Below are 23,441 nucleotides of genomic sequence, written 5' to 3'. Positions count from 1 at the left end.
AACAATATTTTTGACTTTTTTGCTATTAAACATGTAAAAAAAAAACAATTTAAAAAATCAAATTTCGTCATACATTTAGGGTAAAATGTATTCTGCTACATGTCTTTGCAAAAAAAATCCAAATACATGTAAATTAATTGGTTTTACGTGAAAGTTATAGCGTTTACAAATGGCGGTATATATACTGGAATTGTTTTTGTTTTTGTACTAGTAATGGTGGCAATCAGCAACTTATAGCGGGACTGCTGCGGGCATTCTCACACTGGGGTGAACTGACTTTGTGTCACTGACATCTCCAGTGACACCAATACAGTGATCAGTGCTAATAAAAAGCACTGACACTGTACTAATGACACTGGGCAGGAAGGGGTTAACATCTGGGGCGATCAAAGGGTTAACTGTGTGCTGTGTGTGTCTTACTATGTGGGCTGTGTCTGTGCTTTCCACTGTAAGCACACTGCTTTGTATGGCTCTGCTATGCAGCCATACAAAGCAGTGTGCTGGAGCCAACAGGGAAGAGAACTGCATTGTTTACATAAATTTTTCTCCCCCTGTCGGTATTACTCGGCGATCACTGGCTAGATTGACAGTCAAGGCCGCGCTGTGGCTAGCGCACGCCCCCCCCAGCCGAAAATGCAAAATCACATATGTATCTGTGATTTTGAGCACCCTTGCAGCCCTGTAGCAATATTTCTGCTATAGGGCATCGGTAAAACGGTTAATTATCCCCTTTAAGCCTGTCCCACTGTTTGGCAAAATCTGTCCTCTGAGCCACTAACTACTGACCTCTGACTTCTACCTTACTTACTATTGACCCCTGTCCTCTGCCCTGCTGACCCCTGCACACTGCCCTACTGCCCTTCCATCCTCTGCCCCCTGACCTTTTTTACTGACCCCCCCCCCCCCACATCAGACAGGCTAGATCCAGCCCTGGTTACAGGCCTTTGAACTCCCATACACTGGTAAAGACTTGTATAGCTTCGGAAAGAATGTAAAAAATTGCCAGAAAGAAGACAAGATGTATGGCAGATCTTAACAAGAACTAAGCTAAGAACAAATCTTATAAGCCAGCCCCTGATGTGTAATTCACCTTGTATGTCCTCATAGACTAAATTAGTTAAAAGTATATGGTTAAATATTTACTATGTTGTACCTATGGATGTTTTGTTTGAAAACATAGTTATCAGATAGATAGCTAGACCATCTAAGCAATGTTAGCATGTGCTGGTATATGCAGCCCTTTGAGCTACCAACATTAATTTTGCATTTACATTCCCAAATTTTACTATAAAATTTAACAGAAACTTTGAATTGGATGCTCTATCATAATAATGTGACAGTTAAGGTGCACCTGTGCCACTGCACCCCTGTAAGATCATGTAAGATCATTAGAAGACATTTTCAGATTTTAACCTTGATTTCTACAGTGCTAAAACTGAATGTCAGAAAGGACACAAGTTTTCCAGAGTATTTCTGGTGTATATGAAAAGTGTTCAACTATAACGCCTTTTATTGCAGCTAGCAGAAAGACAAGGGAAACAATGGAACATGCGAGTTGCCAGAATATAGGTTTTGTTCCCCCAGCTTTCCCTGGAGGCTACCTAAAATGACTATAAATATACTGACTTTGACAAAGTCTGTATTTGCATGGCCATAGGCATGCCCCCTGCTTCTTATTTACAATGCTTGGGCATGTTAATAGACCATTCAAGGAACTGCATTGTAGGAAGAGAATGAAGGGTACTTAGAGATTGCTCAATAACTGCTATGATGAAATGGAGGCACTTTAGCAGAGCCTCTTGGCGAAACTGAATGTACATATCCAGGGGCGGACTGACAGCTCATGGGGCCCCCGGGGGATAGGGGATCATGGGGCCCCTGTGTCCTTGCCCAAACTCAAAAAAGCCTATGAAAAAGGTACCAGGGGCATCTCATGGGGCCCCCTACTGACCCCGGGCCCTCGGGCAGTGCCCGAGTTTCCAAATGGTCAGTCCGCCCCTGTACATATCACTATATAAAATAAGCTCACAGCTTGTGTCTGTCAGCTACTGTATTTCGGCATTTCAGACAGTCCATCCCTGTATACCTTTGATCCTACTTTATATCCTTCACCATCTTTTAAGCTGCACTATTGTGAGAGTTTTTATAGACATTTATATCAGCTGAACCCTCTCCTGTGCTTCTAGACAGGATTTCCTGCTAATATAGAAAGCTGGTATTTGAACATGTCCATGTGATCAATTAGGATGGGAGAACCAGGAAAAGTTGAGTTTTTTTTTGAGTAATAAGGATTGCCGATGTACCTCAACCTTATTTTCCTGGGGGAGGGGGACTGGACATTATAAAGAGATCATCCAGATTTTGATAAGTCCCATCTTAAACCACCACAACCTTTTCTCAGGAAGATCTTGCTAATATGCAGAATGGTGCAATCCACCTGCAGGCAGTGTGTGAGAAGGTGCATTTAGATGCACAGTACATGTGCGTGAAAATGTGCGCTATGCACCTGGCACTAATTCTGGCGCCAAAGGGGCAATTTAACGCGATCAACTGCACATAGTCAGTGCTAACTTAACTAAAGCATTACCTATGTAATTCTGATCTGTGACTTCATACCTATTACCAACCTGCATTGCCCTGATCTGCTCCTGAGATCCTCCTACACCGACCTAGCTTGCCTTGGACTATGTTTCTGCCTTCTTCTTCTATTTCTGACCTGCTCATCTACTATTGACTGTGGCCTGCTTACAGTATTGTACTTGTTTTGATCTCCAAGCAAAGTCCTAAGTTTCTGCACCATGGTAATTATTGGCCTACGGTTTCTCAGATGACACTCCTGCCTGCACACCTACCCTAGGTTGCATCCTACTTGCCAGTCTATTGCCTGTCTGCAATCCAATGGTTGTCACCCACTGCTGCAGAGTTCTGGCTTGATATTCCTGAGTCCAGTCTCCTGTCATCTCCTGAGGGACTCTGTGCTCTTAGGCCATTTGTTCACTTTGCTTTACCAGGGACCCTGAGCTGGATGTCGAAGAAAGGCCATCTTCATCTCTTCAGCCTCCTCCACCAGGTACAGTATGTGACAGCCTCATACACACATCCTGACCCCAAAAGGGATGTGAGGGTTTGTTGAAAATAAGGCGGCCTCCAGATATCTGTCCCACATGAGGAATGAGTATTTAGTACACACACACTTCATTTAATAGAATTTTCTTTAAAATGTAAGGTATACAATGTGCCCCCATGTAAATCTATTGTCATTCACATTATCTAGTGATTTAGATCTAGAGCCAATCACAATGACCTGCCACTTAACGATCTCGACCTACTGCACTATGGCTGGGAAATTAAATCTCTCTAGTCAGCTGCTGTTTGTACCCAAACTGGCCTGGGATTCTAGGTGACATAATAGACCAAATATGGTCATGATCATATTTGGTGAATTACATCACCCAGCAGGTTTGATTACAAAGAACATCTGACTGGGATCATTTTTGGTAGTAGCACTACCAATACAAAATGACAAGATACCTGGCCAGCTGCTGCTTGTAACGGATCTGTCGTTTAGAAATGCTCACACTAGGATGACAGTAATGATATCATCAGTAAATGACAGTTGCCTTACTGGTTTGTTTACAAACAGTAGCTGACCAGGTATCTATGATTTTGTGGTGGTAATTCTGGGGAACCTGGGTGATGTCATTGACCAAATGTATTCATGACCATTTTTGATCAAAGACATCACCCGGGACTCCAGACAGGCTTGTTTACAAACAGCAGCCAGCTGGGGATCTGTGATTTTTACGGTGGTCTTGTGGTGGGGAAAGATCATCAGGTGGATCACTGTGCAGGTGTGGAAACATTTTCAGACAATGGGTCATCATGGTGACAGTTCATCATGATTTATCTACATCTGGACAAGGTGATTGACAATGTATTTACAGGAATGAGGGAAGTACGCTTCATGAACTCCCTTTGCTCTCCCTCCACTGGCTACTCAAATACATGCCTATAAAAAGTTTAAGGGCCACCCCACAATGGGGGAAAACAGCATGAGGTTTCCCTTAAAATTTTGAGAGGGCTTCTTGATCCAGTCTCCAAGTGGGGGTTTGTGGTGGGGAGACTTGTTGGAATCTGGATTTTCCTGTTATAATAACAGGTCCCCAAATATACTCCTCAACCCCTGAGATTAATGAATGAATGAATAATTGGATGCCCCTTATTATGAAATAATATTCAATTTTAAAAAATGTAATAAAAATGCAATCACACTGTTCTGTAGATCCAACATTAATCATGATAACCCACTGCCTCAACAACCAGCTACCTGACATTATTGCTTTGCCATCATGATGACCTGCTGCCTGATAATATTGCCCTGCAACGTTACTAATGACAGATCCCCAGCTGTCTTTTGTTTCTAAACAAACTGTCTGCGTATGTTGGGTGACATCATTGACTAAATATCATCATGACCATATCTGGTCAATGATATCAGATTCCTGACTCTTTAAAAACAGCAACCGGGTGTTCATGCCAGTTTGGCCAGTTTGAACAGGCTGGGTTCAGATAGAACTGTTCAACCCAAACCTGAAGCTTATCCCTAATGAATAGGGATGGGCAAACACCTTGGCTGTTTGGACATTCAGCAACGATTGTGGGGAAGAGACCTTTGTCCTCCTCAATGTCAATCATGATGTCACGATGTCCGCCACCGCCGCTCTGAAGAAAAAAAAAGGCTCTGCCACTGTCGCTGGCCCCTGGCCGTCTGCTGAGCAGCTGGTTTGACAGTCCTTATATATGTAAGGGGCGTGACCATCACATATGTGACCCCGCCCCCATGTGCCATCAGTGACCAGCATGAAGTGGTCGATGATGTCACATAGGGGCGGGGTCACACAGGTGATGTCACTGGATGGCCCCGCCCCTTACATATTTAAGAACTGTCAAACCAGTTTTTCTCAGCAGATGGCCGGGGACCAGCGACGGTGGAACTTTTTTTTTCAGAGTGGCAGAGGTGGCGTCGGACATCGTGACATCATGATTGACGATGGATCTACTTCGGGGGACATTCTTTTATTAAAGGACTTGTCAAACAATAACTCCTTTCTTTTTTTCACACTACAGCTTTTTTTTGTGAATGGGTAGCAGTACCATGTACCCCATACTCATTCACATGGGGGGCAGGATCTGGGGGCCCCCTTGCTAAAGGGGGCTTCCAGATTCCAATAAGCCCCCTGCCTGCAGACCCCCACAACCACCGGCCAGGGTTGTGGGGAAGAGGCCCTTGTTCCCATCAACATGTCCCCATCAAGCTACCCCAAAGCACACCCCCCCATGTTGAGTGCATGTGGAGTGGTATGGTTAAGGAAGGGGGGGTGCTCGCGTTCATTCACCCCCCCCCTTTCCTGACCTGCTGGGCTGCATGCTCGGATAAGGGTCTGGTATGGATTTGGGAGGGAAACCCACACCATTTTTTTTTTAAATTTTGGCATGGGGCTTCCCCTCAAGATCCATACCAGACCCGAAGGGCTTGGTATGGACTAGTGGGGGGACCCCACACCGTTTTTTTAATATTTTTTGATTGCCGGCAATTCTTTCTTTTACATTCAGCTGTCTGTGGGAATCCTGCTGACAGATGAAACATTAATGCATGCTTTTCACTACTAAAATACAGTAAAATGGATAAAATAATTCATGCTGTATTTTAGTAGCCTTTTTTAGTGAATTTACTATTTTTCAGTGCATTCTAGGCATTTGGGAAGGTCTCCTGAGGTTATCTTTTAAAAAGCTTCTAAACGCAAACGTGCATAAACGCGGCTAAACGTGTTATGCAAATGCAGCAAAACTGACGTTTTTTAACCTACGTTTTCCAGCAGTCAGTTTCCATTGTTCAGAAGAGTTTTCCAAACGCCTCGTGTACATGAGCCCTAATACAAGCTTAATAAATAGCAATTCAACAAGAATAATTATTTAAGCAATATAAGTATTATTGCAAAACAAATGTCAAAACTCCTGCAAGTATATACTACTAAAATATACAAAATGAGAGGAGGAATATCATTTAAATGATAAATAATTTAATATCTAAATTAAAGTTAAAAGCGCAAGCATGCATATTACCAGATGTAATATCCAAAAAAAAGCCCATCTTGCAATGGGATACTTTTTCAATCACTTTGAAAACAAACATAGATGTTTTCCCAAAATGCCTGGAAAAGTAATTGATTATCCTCATGTGCAATTTTTTCTTGCTTTAATTTTCAGAGACAAATCTCTTTAGAAATGTATAAGTAGTAATTTTGTTCTAGTGCTTTTATTTTCAGGCTCATTAGAATGGTATTTATAGAACCAGTGTGGACTGCTAGATTGTTGCAGCATGCCAGGGCACAGATATTTTTTTTCTAAAGGGGAATTTAACTTTCTCAAATTTTAAGACATACCAGCAATAACACCCAGCATGAGTTCCCATCAAGCATCAGGGCAACTAAACCCCCCAGCAATAACCACTACTAAGAACCACCAGCAATAACCCCCTGTAAGTTTCTGGACAAACAGTTACTCACTAGCAATAATAGCCCCAGCAATAAACTTCTTGCAAACTAGTTACTTGCCTAAGATATTAAGAGTACTAAAATACTTAATAATTGAAGTGGATCCCTCTGGTGACTGGCAGCCAAATTCTTTTCCAATCTCATGCCACTCGCTCTTCCTATGCTTCCCTTTCTCTTATGCCCTGTACACACTATGAGAATATCAGACAAATGATTGTCTGGGTTTTTTTTGGATGCTAATCTCATGTCAAAAATAAAGAGGTTACAAAAGTTATGAAAATTCTCATACAACAGCATACAACTTTGGAAGTGATGTAATGTATTGTATTGTACTGTAATGTATTCTTTCATTTCTGAGCATGCGTGGTCTTGGTCTAACGATATTTTTCAGACAACTACTGTACTGATTAAACAAAAATTGTTTGTTCTGGTATCATTCAAGAAACAGGTTTGCGTTTGTCCATTCAGATATTGTCTCATGAACTGTTGGTAGCAGCCCTGGAAAGCTGTGTACTACGATCAGACTATTGGACAATCACTCATATGGAAAATGTCATACAATGTTCTTATCGTGTGTATGGAGCATTAGCCTAGGGCACATCAATGTACTGAGGTGGACAGCCATGAGCCTCTGCAGCTTGCTAAAATTATACACGAAGTGTCAAGCCTCTGTGGACCATATAGACAAGTCCCCTCTTGCATTACGTTGTATTAAAAGTGAAGTTCTGCCATTGCTTACATGTCTTAAAGATGAAATTCAGCCTCTGCATTATGGGAATACTGTGGAGGGTGCATACACAAGCACCTCTTCCCCGGGTGCCACCATTGACTGGAACATAATCAGTGCTAGCACCTAGCTGCTGTGTGGTAGACACTCATAGAGGGGTTTGGCCCTCACACCCTGTGTCTACTCCCCAGTAGCAAGCTAACACTGTATGTCACAAAAATGGCAAACTTTTTGATTTTCATAACCTGAGTAGTGATGATATATTTTATCTATTTAACCAGCTTAGAGAGCCTGCAGGTATACAAGTTTATAAATATACTAAGTCAGTAAATTGCATTGCTGTTCCCATTGGTCAGGTTCTGCCTAGTTATGCATTCTTCATATGGAGTTTGAATTTTTCATGCCCCAACCATCTATCTTGTTAATATTGCCTTTTATTCAATTGCTGGTAACTGTGTGCATATTATTTTTCTCTTGAGGCATGACATTGCCATCTCTAAATAAAATAAAATTAATAAGACCTTTATTTTGTTATATAAAAATGCAAATTCCTCTATTAGACTCTGCATTTGTCAGCCTGGTGGTATTGCCCTAAATAAGAATACATTTGAAATAAACAAACACACTTTACTATTTGGTATAAGGTGTCCTTGACATAATAAGCCAGAGAACTACAAAACGGTTAGCTTGAAGTGCAAATGGGAAATGGATGATTAAATTAAATTTAAATATTTATGCACTGTTTAATGCAGGAGCTCATCCTGTGTTCATTTTCATAGTGCCCTAATTTTAATGATCATTTTTGTAACATTTGCAGCATCTGTTGCACATTATTTGGCCTGCCACATACTTTACATTGATTATAGTTGATTTTCTGACCAGATTGCTTACCTTCATCTCAATTTGTTTTGTGTCAGAATTGTGAAAAAGCAGCTTTACACGAGTTTTTCCATCGTCTGAAGAGCCTTTCAACTGGGAAAACTTAAACCTCCAAATTATATTCTGTGATAAAAAGACAAAAAAATATATTTTTATATTATGTCTGGGTAAATTGGCATTTACTTCTAACAGAACACTGTCAGTGCTTTGAACCATGTAACTGCCAGCACTATTTATATAACATTACCTCTGCTAGACCACAACTTGGATAAAGTAATGTCATACTGGCTACAGATAAGTTCATGGCTACTGAACATGTTTTCAAAGTAACACCTACAATAAAAATGTGGAACTGATTTAGGTTTGGAATGGCTGCACGTTATTTCAGCTGGGATTAAAGGAAAAGTATAAATAACCTCAGGGCAAAGACATCCTGAAAAGAGCAGTCACCAACCACAGGACCATGCAGCATTCCGTTAGCTAAAAGTTGTAAGAATACCAGTCTCTAAGGAAAAATTAAAAATGAACCTGGATTACATTACACCACATGCCCTTACCCTGCAAACGTCACTGAAGTCTCAGAGATAATTGTAGGCCATATTATTAATGGATACACTCTTCTGGGGAAAAAAGCTATTTTGGCTATACTCCTCCTATGGAGCACAGGATAGTTAGTTCTGCACTAATGTGACCTGTTTTCAGCTGACAGTGGGCTGAAGCCAGTTGTTGGCTGATGCCACAGAGCTGGTCCAGGCTCTGCAAAGATCTCAACCATATATTTGGGATCCACCTAGATGCCTGGACTGGCAGCTGGCCTAGCCTCTCAGCGAGGCGCTGAGAGCCCGAGCCAGTGGCTAACATTCCCCCAGTGCTCCAGTGAGCGTTGGGGGGGCAGAGAGCCAGTGACTGACAGTCAATGGCTTTCTGCTCACAGAATGCTGAGAACTGAATGATCAGCGGTCTTTGATCGCTCAGTTCTCAGTGCAGAGCCAACGGAGAATATATGCAGCATTGGATTGATGCTGCATCCACCTAGGTAAGTATACATTTTTTTTCTTCTAAATTTCATACTTACCTTTTAGGAAAACCTCCCCATGAGCTGAGCTTTGAATGCCGGGACACTACACGTGGTTACCCTGGTAGTGCCATTTCAGAGGATATCACAGCTGATTTTGTGTCTCAGCAACAGGAAAAGCAGATGAAAACACAGATCCTAAGTATGACATCTGGGTTAACATTCTAAACAGGCAGAAAATGCTTGCTTAGCTTAGTAAACAAGATAAAGCAACTAGCCTTTGTGCAAGGAAATGAAAATAATTCATTGCACATAAGTGGATAGTTGGCCTGACCACAGCTTCACTGTATTCACTAAGCTTAGTAAATGTTCATATGCTAAGTGAAAATTTCCTTCTTTCTTTTGTAAATTAACAATATATCATGCATGACAGCAGTCTGAGTAAAAGTCATGGGAGTGATCTAATAGTTCTCACATCAAGTTCTGGACATTGACTCTCAAAATGAACCTGTGCCTATTTCCTGCACAAGTAGTTACAAATACCAAATAAAACAGTAAAAGCACTTTAAAACAAACCCTCATTTATCTTGGTATCTACAAATATTGTGAAGAAATTATTATTATTATACAGTATTTATATAGCGCCAAAAAGTTTGCTCAGCACTGTACATTATAGTGGGAGACAGTACATGAGACAATACAGTAACAATACAATACACGAGGGGTTATAGGGCCCTGCTTCTTGGAGCTTACAATCTAGGAGGGAGGGGATAGTAGTACAGGAGGAAATGGCTGTGGGGGATGGAGTGGTAGGAGGAGTGGAGGAGATCGGCTGTTAGGTGAGGGCGGGGTAGGCTTCCCTGAAGAGATGGGTGTTCAGGGTGCACCTAAAGAGGAGGAGGGTAGGTGACAGTCTGATGGATTGGGGTAGTGAGTTCCAGAGGATGGGGGAAGACCTGGAGAAGTCATGGAGTCGGGCATGGGAGGAGGAGACCAGGGAGCTAGAGAGTAGGAGGTCTTGTGAGGAGCGAAGAGTACGTGTTGGGTGGTATTTGGATATCAGGTTGGTGAGGTAGTTTGGGGCAGTACTATGAATAGCTTTGTACGTCAATGTTAGTAGTTTGAATTTTATGCGTTGGATAATCGGAAGCCAGTGGAGGGAATGAGATATGGAGCGGTTGGTAAGGTGGATGAGTCTGGTTGCTGAGTTCAGAATAGACTGAAGCAGGGATAGTCTGTGATGAGGTAAGCCGGTGAGGAGGGAGTTGCAGTAGTCGAGTCGTGAGCAGGGGCGGACTGACAACTCATGGGGCCCCCGGGCAATAGGGGATCATGAGGCCCCTGTGTCCTTGCCCAAACTCAAAAAAGCCTATGAAAAAGGTACCAGGGGCATCTCATGGGGCCCCCTACTGACCCTGGGCCCTCGGGCAGTGCCCGAGTTTCCAAATGGTCAGTCCGCCCCTGATCGTGAGATAATAAGGGAGTGAATGAGTTGTTTAGCAGTGTCTGGGGTTAGGAACGAACGTATTTTGGAGATGTTGCGGAGGTGGAGCCTGCATGAATTTGCCAGCGCTTGGACATGGGGCTGGAAGGACAGATTGGAGTCTAGAGTGACGCCTAGAACTTTGGCTTGCGGGGTGGGACTGATGGTGGCATTATTGGTCGTGATGGAGAGGATGGGGGAGGGCGCGGGCTGGGGGGAAAACTAGGAGCTCGGTTTTGGAAAGGTTTAATTTGAGGAAGTGGAGTGACATCCAGTCTGATATGTCGTTCAGTAGGCAGGTGATTCGGGCGGAGACTGAAGGGGTGAGGCAAGGGGTAGAAAGGTAGATTTGCGTGTCATCGGTGTAGAGGTGGTAGTTGAAGCCGTGGGAGTGTATCAGTTGGCCAAGGGAGGAGGTGCAGATAGAGAAGAGAAGGGGCCCGAGGACAGAGCCTTGGGGGACCCCAACAGAGAGGGGGAGGTGGCAGCGTTATAGGTAACACTGAAGGAGCGCTGGGATAGATAGGGGGAGAGCCAGGAGAGAGCAGGGTCTCTGATGCCAAGGGATTATAGTTTTTTAAGGAAGAGGGGGTGGTAAACTGTGTCGAAGGCCGCGGAGAAGTCGAGAAGTAGGAGGAAATCAGTTTCAAAGTTCACGACACTGGCAGTAGGTTTTTCTATGAGAACAGAATCCCAGGAGTCTACCAGCCTTGTAATCTAAATGCACAGCAGGTGTTACTAATAAATAACGTGAACTTGTTTAATAGCTTTTTTTCAGCTTGTTAGGAATATGTAAATAGTAATGTCCAGTGTCTGGGCAAAGGTGCACTATCAGTGGGTATATCTGTCATCTGTGACAATAAAACAAGTGAATGTATATGAACATCAAATAAATACAATGTAATAATAAAAAAACTATAAAAATAACACCTGATAATCTACATTTTATTAATCCTTTTAGTTTACATGGGTTTCTACAGGTTTTAAAACAATTTAGAGGCATTATTTATTTTAAAACCTAACAGAGGTTTTACTGTATTTAAAACGGAATAGTTAACATCGGTTTTGTTGTGCAACTTTGTATCCTATTTATAATACATTCTTTTTCACTTCTCATACATGTTTAGGGGCTAGAGAGAATAAGGTAGTAGGGAATGCAGGTAGACACCTCCAGGTGCTAGTTTATCTATGAAGGAACAGTAAGCATTGGACAACCCCTTTACACTTGCCCAGATTATCTTTCCCCACATAAAGTCAGCAGAGGAGGTGTCTTTCATCACTACTGATATGAGTCGGTTGCCAGACCAAGATAAGATACTGTTTTCTTTTCTGTATCATTTTATTCCTCTGTCTTTTGTAGATTGCCCTTCTTGTCACCTTACATCTCAATTTCAGGTAGAAGTCAGATGTTTTGATCATATTTTCCACCAATAATTTTCTCTGTATGGCTTAAAGTGTTTGACCACACATTAATGGCATTCCCTATAATGACTATAAATAAATATGGCCCTGGCAATGTGTGCTGCACTTTGGGGTTTGGTCCTAGGATCCAAACTGAATATGCCTGTGGCTAATGTAAGATATGAAAATGTCCAACACGGAAATAAACATGTTTTCTGCCTTTATCATGACATGCCTTACGGGGTTTCTCAAACTTGTGCTACCCCACTGTCGGTTCTTGCACATAACATACTCTAAGCTTTATTATTACCTTTCTGGCTAAGCTAATACTTAGGGATGTGATCCATTTTAACTTTTTATTACCTATACACGCTACTGTCGCTCAACCCCTTACTCCCCACAAACCTCATACATCAAAGGAGGAGAGGGGGAGAGGGGGAGAGGGGAGGGAGGAAAGGGAGAGGGGAGGGAGGAAAGGAAGGAAAAGAGAGGGGGAACATTTTTTTTTCTCTCTCTCCCCACATCATCTCTTCCTACATCTCTTTTTCTTACTGTTCTTCTTTCCGACCTCTATTTTTTTCACACCTGTCATACCACCTTATAATTCTCTCTTCACCAACCAAATAGAACATTCACCTTCACACAGATATGACTAATTTCAACCATATCATACATTCAAGCTATAACTGCGTAAACCATGACTTTCACACCATCCAGTGCCTTCCATATTTTAAGCTTCATATCGCATCAGTATTAAAAATTGCGGATACTCAAGATGTGACAAAATATTACTACATTGATGTATCCACTTTCCTCTGCGTAGCCACTGGTTTGCACTGTATGTTTGATGTACTGTTCTACCCCACACTGTCTTGTATTACAGTTTACAATTAGTCCCATCTGCGAAACGGGAGGCTACATGTCATGTCTATGTTCTGACTGTAATATATAACTGTATATGCTAATATGTCTATTCTTATACTAATAAAGTATTTTTGAAAAAAAAACCTGTTCTGAATTACCATAAAAGAAAAGGTGGTGTCCAGAATCTTAGAACAAAATGATTTTAAAAAGTGTAAAAGGGATTTTATGGAAAATCAGGTAAAGTGTGGCATATACTGTACAGTATTAGCTGAATCTAGCTGACATAAATGAGGCTGAAAAAAATCTAATAGAGATTCAGTGTATATACTTATTTTAATAATATAATATTAATAGAAAGCTGAGGATTTTTACTCTTAAGTTTTATTTCCCTGAAAACATGTGTATTACATTAATGCTAATGTAAGCTAAAATTTTATTTATTTGTATATGTATTTATATAATTTTACGCATCTCCATTTCAAGATTTTAGATAGCTAATGGCTTGATATCATTTTGTGCAATCTAATGTGCCGAAAAACTCTACGGAGATCATTACAAGTAGGACACAATTTATCAAACAAGTTCTCATCGCAACCAGTATTATGTTCCTTATTTCTGTCTGCAGAGTACAAAGTATAATAGACTTTTGATTCAGTCTTTGTGGATAGCTAAAAATATGATATAGTTTAACTAATTAACACAGAAGGTGTCACAGATTTGGAGCAAAGTATTGTATGCAGATCTCAATTTTAATCCAGTCAAACCAATTTATTGGACAGAAGATTACAGTAAAATATACTATTCCTGAAAAATTTAATTGCATAGCTATTCATCATTTAGTTCTGTATTGCCTTCTTTCCTTTAATTATACGAAAAGTCTCTCCCATTGAAAGAACTGTTTCATCCTTAGAGAACAATGCAAATATATAGAAACACCTCTTAGTGCTCGTATATATTCTTTCAAATGCCATGATATCAAATTTCAATTCAGCTAGTAGAATTGCTTGAAATGTGTCAAGGGGAAATATACGTAGGTGAGTGTGAGGATCTATGAAAGAAAGGACGGTGGAGGATACTCCAGTCCAACAGAACAGGATTGAGACTGCCAAGGTATAATCTTGTTTGCATGGCAGAGCTTTCCAGAGTGTGGCCAGGGATAGCCTTACTGGTGGCAGCAGATAGCCAGACAGACTAAGGGTCATATCCAGTCAGGTCATTGCCAAAGGACTTAAAAAATATATTTTTGGGGAGTGCTTCCTAGTCATTGCTGGGAGAACATTAGAGCTGGGCTTCAAAACCTGAATAGGTAGCAAACACAGTCAGGGCAGGCAGAGATTGAAGCAAACAAGGTCAGCAACAGACATTGATCCAAGAAAAAGTCATACCAATGAACAAACACTATAGCACACAACTTGAATGTATCTAAAATGTCTAATAAAAAAGGATCTTGCCTAATCAGAATGTGTGTCAAACCTACTGACAAGTATTTGGCACCATGCGTTCAAGCAGAAAGGATGCCTGATTTCACAAAGTGAATTTTTTTACAGGCATATGGATGCTGGATAGAAGTCCGAAGTGACACACAGAGGACCAAGCATGACATGTGTTGAAGCCCATCTGTCTGAATAGGAGGCCCGAATTTACCTTTCTGACAGTGGGCTTATAGGAAGGTGAAAGAGGGAAGTTTAAAGAGCAGACATGTAAAAGTAGAACAATGGCATGGAGCTTGCAAGCTGTCTACTCTGAAAAATGGTGTCACCTTCTTTGAGCTATGCTCTTATGCTCATATTGCTCAGCAAAGGTGGGTGGAGGATGGCAGAAAAATTAACAAATCTTCATCTAGGTACAACTTTTCCTTCATGTGTGTTCACTTGTTTATTTAGCAATTTGAGTGGACAGCTAAATCTAGTGGACTTATTTGTGAAAAAAAAAATCAATGCTACCTACAGCATTCAATGGTATGGTTACTTTAAATTTGAAATTTAGTAAAAATCCTCACTTGACTGATTCTGGCACTCTCCACAGTGGTTACCTTCTGGCACTGCACGGGTTAACTGCTTGACTCTGTGAGTGTGTGTGTGAACATCCTCTCCAGAGTCTCCAATTATGTCCTCCTCTTCTGGCCACCCACTCCACTTACAGAATTCCTTGCATTCTTTTCATAAATTGCCAAATGTTCTGTGAGTTGAGGATAGGCACATGAATGGTAGGATTCCTCTCCTCCACAAACAGAATTTGTTGCATTCTTTGAAAATAATGCAAGGAATTCTGTGAATGGAGGAGGAGGGGCAAAGAAGAGGGCATAGTCAAAGAGGCTGGAAGGGACCTTTGAGTGCCAAGTAGTTAACCCATGAAGTATCAGAAGTTCACTAATTTGATGAATATCAGCAGTGAAGGGAGGATTTCTATAGAAGCCATCAGCCTGCAGGGTGTTGGATAACATCAATATAGGTAAGTTATATTCCTTGTGATTTTTCATAAAAAATATTTCTTCATTAAACCTCAGCTTTAATTGCATTGAAGAAAAATTCATCTGGAGTGTGCTTGTTTTTGGAAACCACATCCACCAACTATACCCCAGGAACCTGAGCAGTTCTTTGCTCAGCACCCTCAGGCAAAGTTTTCCAACAGAGAGTAGATACATATGTATGCTGTCATTAGAGATGTACACTTTGTTTTCAGCATCTTAGACACAGAATGCCAATGGCAGTCAATATCATATTGTAAATGTTTGCCTTTTGGCAGAATTCGTACATATTATATAGATCATAAAATCCAACTGTCCTTTGAGAGAACCACTATGTAGTTTTCTGACTAAGTAATAATAACAGCATCTGAATCGGGATGGACTGAGGTATATGGGAACCTGTTGAAGACTGTGGTCCCTCCATGTAGAAATATTTGCCCACTGAAATATATCATTGTTTTATTTTATCCTTTAAAGCCCTAATTTAGCCAGTTCCCCCATCCCCCTTCCTAAAACAAACCATGATTCTGTCCCCTCTAACTAATCCCTAATGGCTGTCCAGTAGTGAGGTGCTCTCTAAATTCAGAAGACTCCAGTGGCATAATGATGCCAGAATGAGGGAACCTCTTCTCCCGAAGGAGACATTGATGGGCACCTAAATGCAGGGGAGATTCATAAACAGCTTTGCAAGCTTTTTCTTTTCTTTAAACATCTTGATGGATAGAACAGAATGAGGGTAAGGTTAATTATGTCCAGAGATTGGCTTAAAAGCCCAAATCTGAGCAGAAAAGAAATTTTACCTTGCAGTCAGGCTGTGCCCACAGTGCAAGGTTTAATAGCTAATTTTTCCAGGAGACAGAAGAAACAGTTTTACTTTAACATTTCTTCCTCTACCCTGGTAGGTAATGCACCCCCAGGATCTTGCGGTGGACTGTCCCAGTCACGTGCAGAGCAGGGCCATGGACCCTGCTCTGCTCTTGATGATGTCAGGACCCTGGACCACTAGAGCATGGGGGATGCAGAAGCTGTGGGGACCGGTCTAGCTGCAAGGAGGAGAGGAGGATCGGGTTATTAAATTTCCTTTTATTATTCCCTGACACTTAATCAAGCAATTAACCTTTGCAGCGTGACCACAGCCCCACCGCAATGGATCATTTTTTCTATGCCCAGACTTGGGCTTTAAGCCTGTTTGAATTAACAGCTGACATCAGTCAACAGGCTGTACAGCAACATTTTATAGATGGCAGATATCTAATATTGCAGGCTGCCAAGAACACTTTCTATAAATATTTGTAGAATTATTAGCATACATTATTGGTGATACATATATTTTTCTCAACATTCTCTTTGTAGTCTGGCTTTTAGTAACATTACTGAACACAGCATGAAATGTAACATTTAAAAGTGATATTTTCCTAAATCCTACACTTAAAAACCATCTGCATGTGAATATCATCCACAAGGCATTACACTAGTTTATCTTTGCTTTAATGGTGAAATGATTCTGCTAAACGTTCCAAGTGCCTCAGGGTGTTTTCTTTAGGCTTGCAGTTCACGTTCAATATTTTCCTGTTACTCATGATCTGAGTCACAGGCTTATTTTTTAAGACTATTTCACACTTTTAGTGAATCTTCTGAGACCACTGGGCCACTTTCCTCTTAACTAAATCATATTTTCCTTATTGTGGTTTCCTATATTTCCTTGAACACGGGATTAAAACTATTTGATAATTTTAAGAAACTATTTTTTAAGAAGTTCTTGTTTTGTACTAAGGAAGAAAAAAAAACCAATATACACTATGTATTAGTCCATTATCTCATCATTATGCAAAATTATGAAGACAAAGTCCTAAGGGTAGCCATCACATGAGGTGGACTTGCTAAAGGCAAATAGACAAATAGACTGTGCACTTTGCAAGTTGCACTCATTTTCTCCACAGCTTAGTTAAAGTGCGAGGTGCAAGGAAAATAAAAAACAGCACTTGCAGAGTGCATGGTCTGTTCACCTTTTGTAAATCCCCCTTATGTGTAAGGTAAATGCCAAGGTGTTCGATGATCATAACCCTAAGAAATCCATACATGTATAGAGGCACTTACAGGTCTTGCAAAGGAGATCAATCAAAACAGCAGTGTTTTATTAATATTAAAAACAAAAAGCAGCGCAAACTATAAGGACGAAATAAAGGAAAAAGTGCTAATTACTGTGAAAACGAATGATGTATAAATATGTAAATAGAAAGGCTACAGTGAGCGCTCCAAAGTGTTAGCAGCTGAACATTCAAGGAAAACACATAAAAAGTCCCAAAGTGGATATACAAATATAAAATGCAGCGCTGTGCGATATTGCTCTGGTATAGGTGACAGAAATATAGACATAAAACCAAACACGGAATATAGAATATATATCATAAATGGATAAAATGCAGTCCTGTAATGGTGCTCGCTGTTCTCCAGTGCAAATGATAGAAATGCGCACTAACCAGAAGCGTATTGGTAATATAGTATATAGATAATCCTGAAGAATCTCCTCTCTTTCTGGTCAGAAGCTGGATAGGAGCTGGATGATGTAGAAAAGAAGCGCCCTCGTGTGGAGAAAATTAAGTCCCACAGGCCAGAGATATCCTTGCAGAGATGTGTGGAATGGATAATCCCTCTTCTCTGGAACTGGTGCAAGGGTCACTCTAAGGCTGCAAAAATGAGAAGCTCCCTTCCAAAATCAAAGATGGCCACCGGGCCTCCACGTGGCTCCACCTGGCGCGTTTCGTGCTCACGCACTTCTTCTCACTTCCCCTCCACCCCACTTCCTGCTTTTCATCCCAGGCCCCCATGCTCGCCTGACCTAAATCCAATAGAATACCTCTGGAATATCATGTGTTGGTCCATATGATGCTGCCAGGTCGCACCTCAGACTGTCCAGGAGCTCAGTGATGCCCTGGTCCAGATCTGGGATGAAATACCCCAGGACACCATCTGTCGTTTCATTAGGAGCATGCCCCAATGTTGTCAGGCATGCATACAAGCACGTAGGGGCCATACAAACTGCTGAGTACCATTTTGAGTTGCTGCAATTAAATTTCAGCAAAATGGACTAGCCCGCTGCATCATTTTTTCACTTTGATTTTCAGGGTGTCTTTAAATTCAATCCTCTGTAGGTTGATCATTTTAATTTCTAACACATGATGGAGCATCCTTACATTCCTAACACATTATCCAGTCCATATCAGTTTAGATATCCAGCATTATATTTTTCCCCATTGAGATCTGATGTGTTTTCAAGTGTTCCTTTAATTTTTTTGAGCAGTGCTATTTCAGACTTACTTTATATTTTCTCCTGAAGATGTGGACACTTTGGGGTTGATTTACTAAAGGCAAATAGGCTGTGCACTGCAAGTATACCGTGTGTGCACCTGCAAATACACTTTTAGTGTACTGCACGAGGTGAAGCTCTGAAATGAGGTGACGCTCTTTTGATTCTTTCATCCAATCATGTGCAAGCAAAAATGCTGTTTTTTTATTTTCTTGGCATGTTTCCCTCATATCTAGAGCAACTGCACTTTTAGTGCACCTGCAGTGCACTTAGAAGTGCACTTGGAGTACACTTACAGTGCACAGCCTATTTAGTATATCAACCCCAAAGAGTAACTAACACAGCCTTCCCAGTCCTCTCTCTTTTCATGGGGAACATAATCTGGATACAAATCTTTGTAATACCTTGTTAACCTGTTATGTGAGTCTAAGCATGTTTTCCTAAAAATAAAATCCTAATAGGGAGGAACAAAGCGGTGATCTGTGTGATTTGTTATAGTGCATTATTGTGCTATATGACTTAATTTCTCTACTTGACATGTGTCTTTTAAATATGTCTTTTAACCAATGTATAATATGTTTGAAGTTTGTTGTATTTTTTTCTGATACCTTTAAAGTTCCATACCTATCGGGTTTTTTTTTCAGATCTGTTTTAAAGTGGAATTAAACTTTGGAAAATGCTCATTTGCAATGCAATGGTTATATCCCTCACTGGCAGGTGTCATCTTCCCCCAGGCTACTTCTGGGTGCCAAGTTTTGAGCCTCCTAATTGTCCATTGGGGAGGGGGGATTGGGTGTCATCCTGAACATGTGCATGGTAGTTAGTAAATCTGGCACAGCCAGCTTGTGCTGGGAATGCACACACAGCTCAGTGTACATTCAATAGATGTCTGTTGGCAGGCACATAACTGTGTCTTATTGCAGATTGTCTCAAAACATATCTTTCCTGCAACAAATAGATGCCTGCTCACAGTTTTTTTATTTTAGGTTTTGTTCTGCTTTAAATTGCAACTAAACTCTTCAATACTCACCTTCATTCCAGTGATGCTGCATTAGTGAGCTCCATAGTCGGTGTCAACATCTTCCCAAAGTCTTCTTCTGTGCTTTGGCATGTTTGGTCATCTTGATTGGCTGGCCCAAGATGAAGTAACTCCTGTGCATGGACACAGGAGTTCACTTATCTTGGCATTGAGGTATGGCAAGATGTACCCTGAGCTGAGCAGTCTATATTCTAAATCATATTGCAAACACACAGGTAAAAAGCCTTTATTTTCTGCAATAAAAATCCTTTCTGCTTTCATATTTTTGAAATGAGGGCAAAGCTCCGTTTTAACATCTACCAGTTCCACATTCTTTTACTGTGATTTTATCTGCAAAAATGAGTTATAGTGGGGAGGTAAGGCATAAAAGAAAAGAAAGCAGTGCATCTACAGACTCCACTTGTTTTTCTGACCTTGATTTTATTTCGCATCAGAATTCTCACAAATCACATTTGTTTTCTTACCTTTGATTTGCTGTCGAAGCAGGTAAATCCTGTTACAAAGTCGACACTGAAACAAACAACTTCTCCTTGACTGTTGCATACATATGTTTTGGACTGAAAAGAAAGTAATTATAGAATTACACATATTGCAAAGTAGGAAAATCACAATAAGCTAAACTACTTAATACTTCAGGTATTATAGGTATTATTTCTTATACGGTTATATAGTGGAATAATTGGGTTGATTTACTAAAGACAAGGTTCTTTTTGCAAGTGCAATTGCACTCTGCAAGGGAATTTTCCCTAGAGCTTACTGATTGTGGGTAAGCTCTGCTGATTTCTATCATCCAATTATGAGCAAGAAAAAAATGTTTTTTTTTTTACATTACACGTGATTGGCTATTTGTTGTAAACTGACGTTCTACCGCATTTTCTTAGCTCTGGGTAAAATCCCTTTATTTGTTAAGGAAACAGCGTATTTGCCTTTGGCAACCCAATGGGGTTGATTTACTAAAGGCAAATAGACTGGGCACTTTGTAAGAGCAGTTGCACTTGCTTTCCTTAGTAAATGTAATGTGGTGAAGCTTGGTGCAAGGGTGCAAGGAAAAAAAAGAGAGCATTTTTGCTTGCAGTTGATTGCATTATGGCAATCAACAGAACTTTACCACATTTACTAAGCTCTGGGGAAAATGAGTACAACTGCACATGCAAAGTGAAAAGTCTATTTGCCTTTAGCAAATTCACCCCATTGCCTTCATTCTATTACAGGCCAATAAATATAGTGGGGTTTGAAAAACATAGGAATATGTGAACATTTACTAAAAATGAATTATATACAAGCATCATATTTCAATACAATGTTAAGACCTGAAATGTAAAATTACCCATTAGGTGGTCAGGCAGCAAGATTTATAGTAGACAGAAGCATAATAACTGGGAAACAAATTACATGAGCGGCTATGGCAGGTTTGGTTCTCTTCATCAATTGCATGAAAAAGTGGCCAGTAAAAATCAAATAGCAATCAATGTATTTGTCATATTAGTGAAGCACATTAAAGGGCCTGGGGAGCAGGAGACAGTGGTCTTTTTCCCAGATCTGCTTGTGACCTGTGTGTACCATCAACGTGCTTGTTACGTTTTTAAATAAAACCTTTCCATTCTCAGTATATATTCTATCTAGACCTAGTGATGTCATCGCTGGACCTGTGTGCCTCCACTTTATATGCAATGGATACAAGTCATGGCTGGTGGAAAAGTCAAGAGGGTACTCTTTGAAGCTTCCTGAACACATTATAGCACCCTACCTCAGCTCTACGCTCAAGAGTCCTCAGTCCTGATGTGGGCATTCCTAGGTAGGCATTGTTTGCATGCAGACTGCCCTTGGTAATGCCCACATGTGATGCTGAGCTTTCATGAAAGAACTGAAATCCAAAAAATGAAAGGAATGAACTGGGGACAGTAAAGCTGGGCAGGATAGAGCTCGATGATTCTGGATTTCCTCTCGCCAGAAACAAAGGCAGAATTTAAATGACTTGTTGAAGCTTTTAATGTACACTGTGAGAAGGTCGCTGTATGCATTAAAATCAGAGAATGCAATTTCAGTACAGGAGAAAGCCAATGCAACTGTGTAAGATTGAATTTTAGCTTAATGTCTGCCACACAGGAGAAAAAAATATGTCCTGAACTTCAGGATGAAACTATTACTCTCTTAGCTTGTACTAACTACAACTCTTTGGATATTATTAATCGCAAGAACTTTACCCAGTACTTTTTTTAAAGTCCAGAGATATTTTTTCCTTTCTTTATTACCAAATTTTTTCACAGCTTAACCACACTTATTGCAAAGAATGCTTTCCTTTCCTTAATTGATGGAAACCTTGTTTCTTTTATGCACGGGACATATCTCCTTGCTCTCTGTAATCTGATTAAAATGAAAAAGTGGGAAGGGCATGGCTACCATCTGGGAAGATGGATGAAGTGATAGCTCTGCCCACCAGGAAAATCATTCTGCGACAGAACGCCCGCTAACCTCTGCTGCTACCATCCACCTTGTCTGTCTCCTAACAATCCACGCCATGCCCCAATGTAGGAGAGGGGCTCCACAACCACAGAAACTGTTGGGTTTCTTCCCAACAGTGAGCAGGAGACTACAAGAAAATGGCAGCAGACCTCATTCTTCTCAAGCCACCGCTGGACCTCTAGTGGCAGCTCCTCTGCGGTCTCTGTGGAGATAACAGCAGCCAAGGAATCAGCTACCACTGGCTTTCCTTCTCCCACATTTCAAAGCCCTGTGAAGTCCAGACCACATAGAGACTCTCATGAGGCTGATGATAATTACATACTTGCAGAGGTAAGCTCAAGAGCTAATAACCCACAAGCCTCTCTCAGACCAGATCCCATTGCTTCATTACCCACTAGTGGGCAGCCAGTGTCTGATACAATGTTGAAAGACATGCTACTATCCCATTCCAAGTTCCATTTGCTTGAGACCTTCTCTGAAACTTTAAGGCCTCATTTTTTTATTTTCTTATGTTATGCCTATTACTAAGTTTAGCTTCAAGTTGGAACCCTTTTTCTACAGAACTACATGGTCCATTGAGCCTTCATTGATTCTGTAGGACCTTAAATTTCATGTTTGACTGTGCATGTCCTCTGATTCTGGCAACACACGATTATGTAAACTTTCATAAGGTTTTGTTTGTTTTGTTGATCACCCACCTGCCGCCTGTTGCATTCCTCACAACTACATTCTGACTGTCAGCGAGATCTACACCACATATTTTATAATCCACATACAATGGGACTTAAGTTCTTATGGCTCAATGTGAAAAGCCTCAACCACCCAGCTAAACGCTGCTCTATGTGGAAGGAAGCATGATCTCATGCTGCTGATGTTCTTAATATACAGGAGACTTATTTTCAAGTTGATTCCACTCCTAACTAGACCCACAAACCCTATGCTCATGTGTTTTTAGCATGCTCTCGAGAAGAAGAAAGGAGTCCTATTGGCCATCAGGAATACTGTCTCATTTCAATTGAAAGAATGTATCACTGATCCAGAGAGTAGATACATTATTCTAACCTGTTCTCTCAACTCCATTCCTTACACTTTGGTGAATGCCTATGCACTCTCATCAAATGTGGTTTGTCAACAAATTTTTTCGGGAAGGTATCCACTATCAGAACTGGCCATCTGATTGTCTGCAATGATTTCAACATGGTAGAGACCCTTTCCTGGACTCCACCTCAGCGATCAACAGCC

At 40.9% G+C, this 23,441-nt stretch overlaps 1 protein-coding gene across 2 annotated transcripts in view; it reads right to left on the bottom strand.

The window, feature by feature from the left end:
- Window positions 1-23,441, bottom strand: part of SNTG2 (syntrophin gamma 2) — a 618,654-nt gene that overhangs the window by 15,204 nt on the left and 580,009 nt on the right. For both annotated transcript variants that reach the window (XM_089686706.1, XM_089686707.1), the window contains exons 15-16: window positions 20,201-20,293; window positions 8,173-8,283 (exon numbers count right to left, since the gene is read on the bottom strand). In XM_089686706.1, coding sequence (XP_089542832.1) covers window positions 8,173-8,283; window positions 20,201-20,293 — 204 coding nt within the window. The remainder of the gene's footprint in view (window positions 1-8,172; window positions 8,284-20,200; window positions 20,294-23,441) is intronic.

This window comes from Staurois parvus, unplaced genomic scaffold (assembly GCF_062004578.1).
Source record: "Staurois parvus isolate SC_StPar_1 unplaced genomic scaffold, SC_StPar_1.0 ptg000409l, whole genome shotgun sequence".
NCBI lineage: Eukaryota > Metazoa > Chordata > Amphibia > Anura > Ranidae > Staurois > Staurois parvus.
Note: the sequence above shows the minus strand (reverse complement) of the source record. Positions and strands in the feature narration are given on the sequence as shown.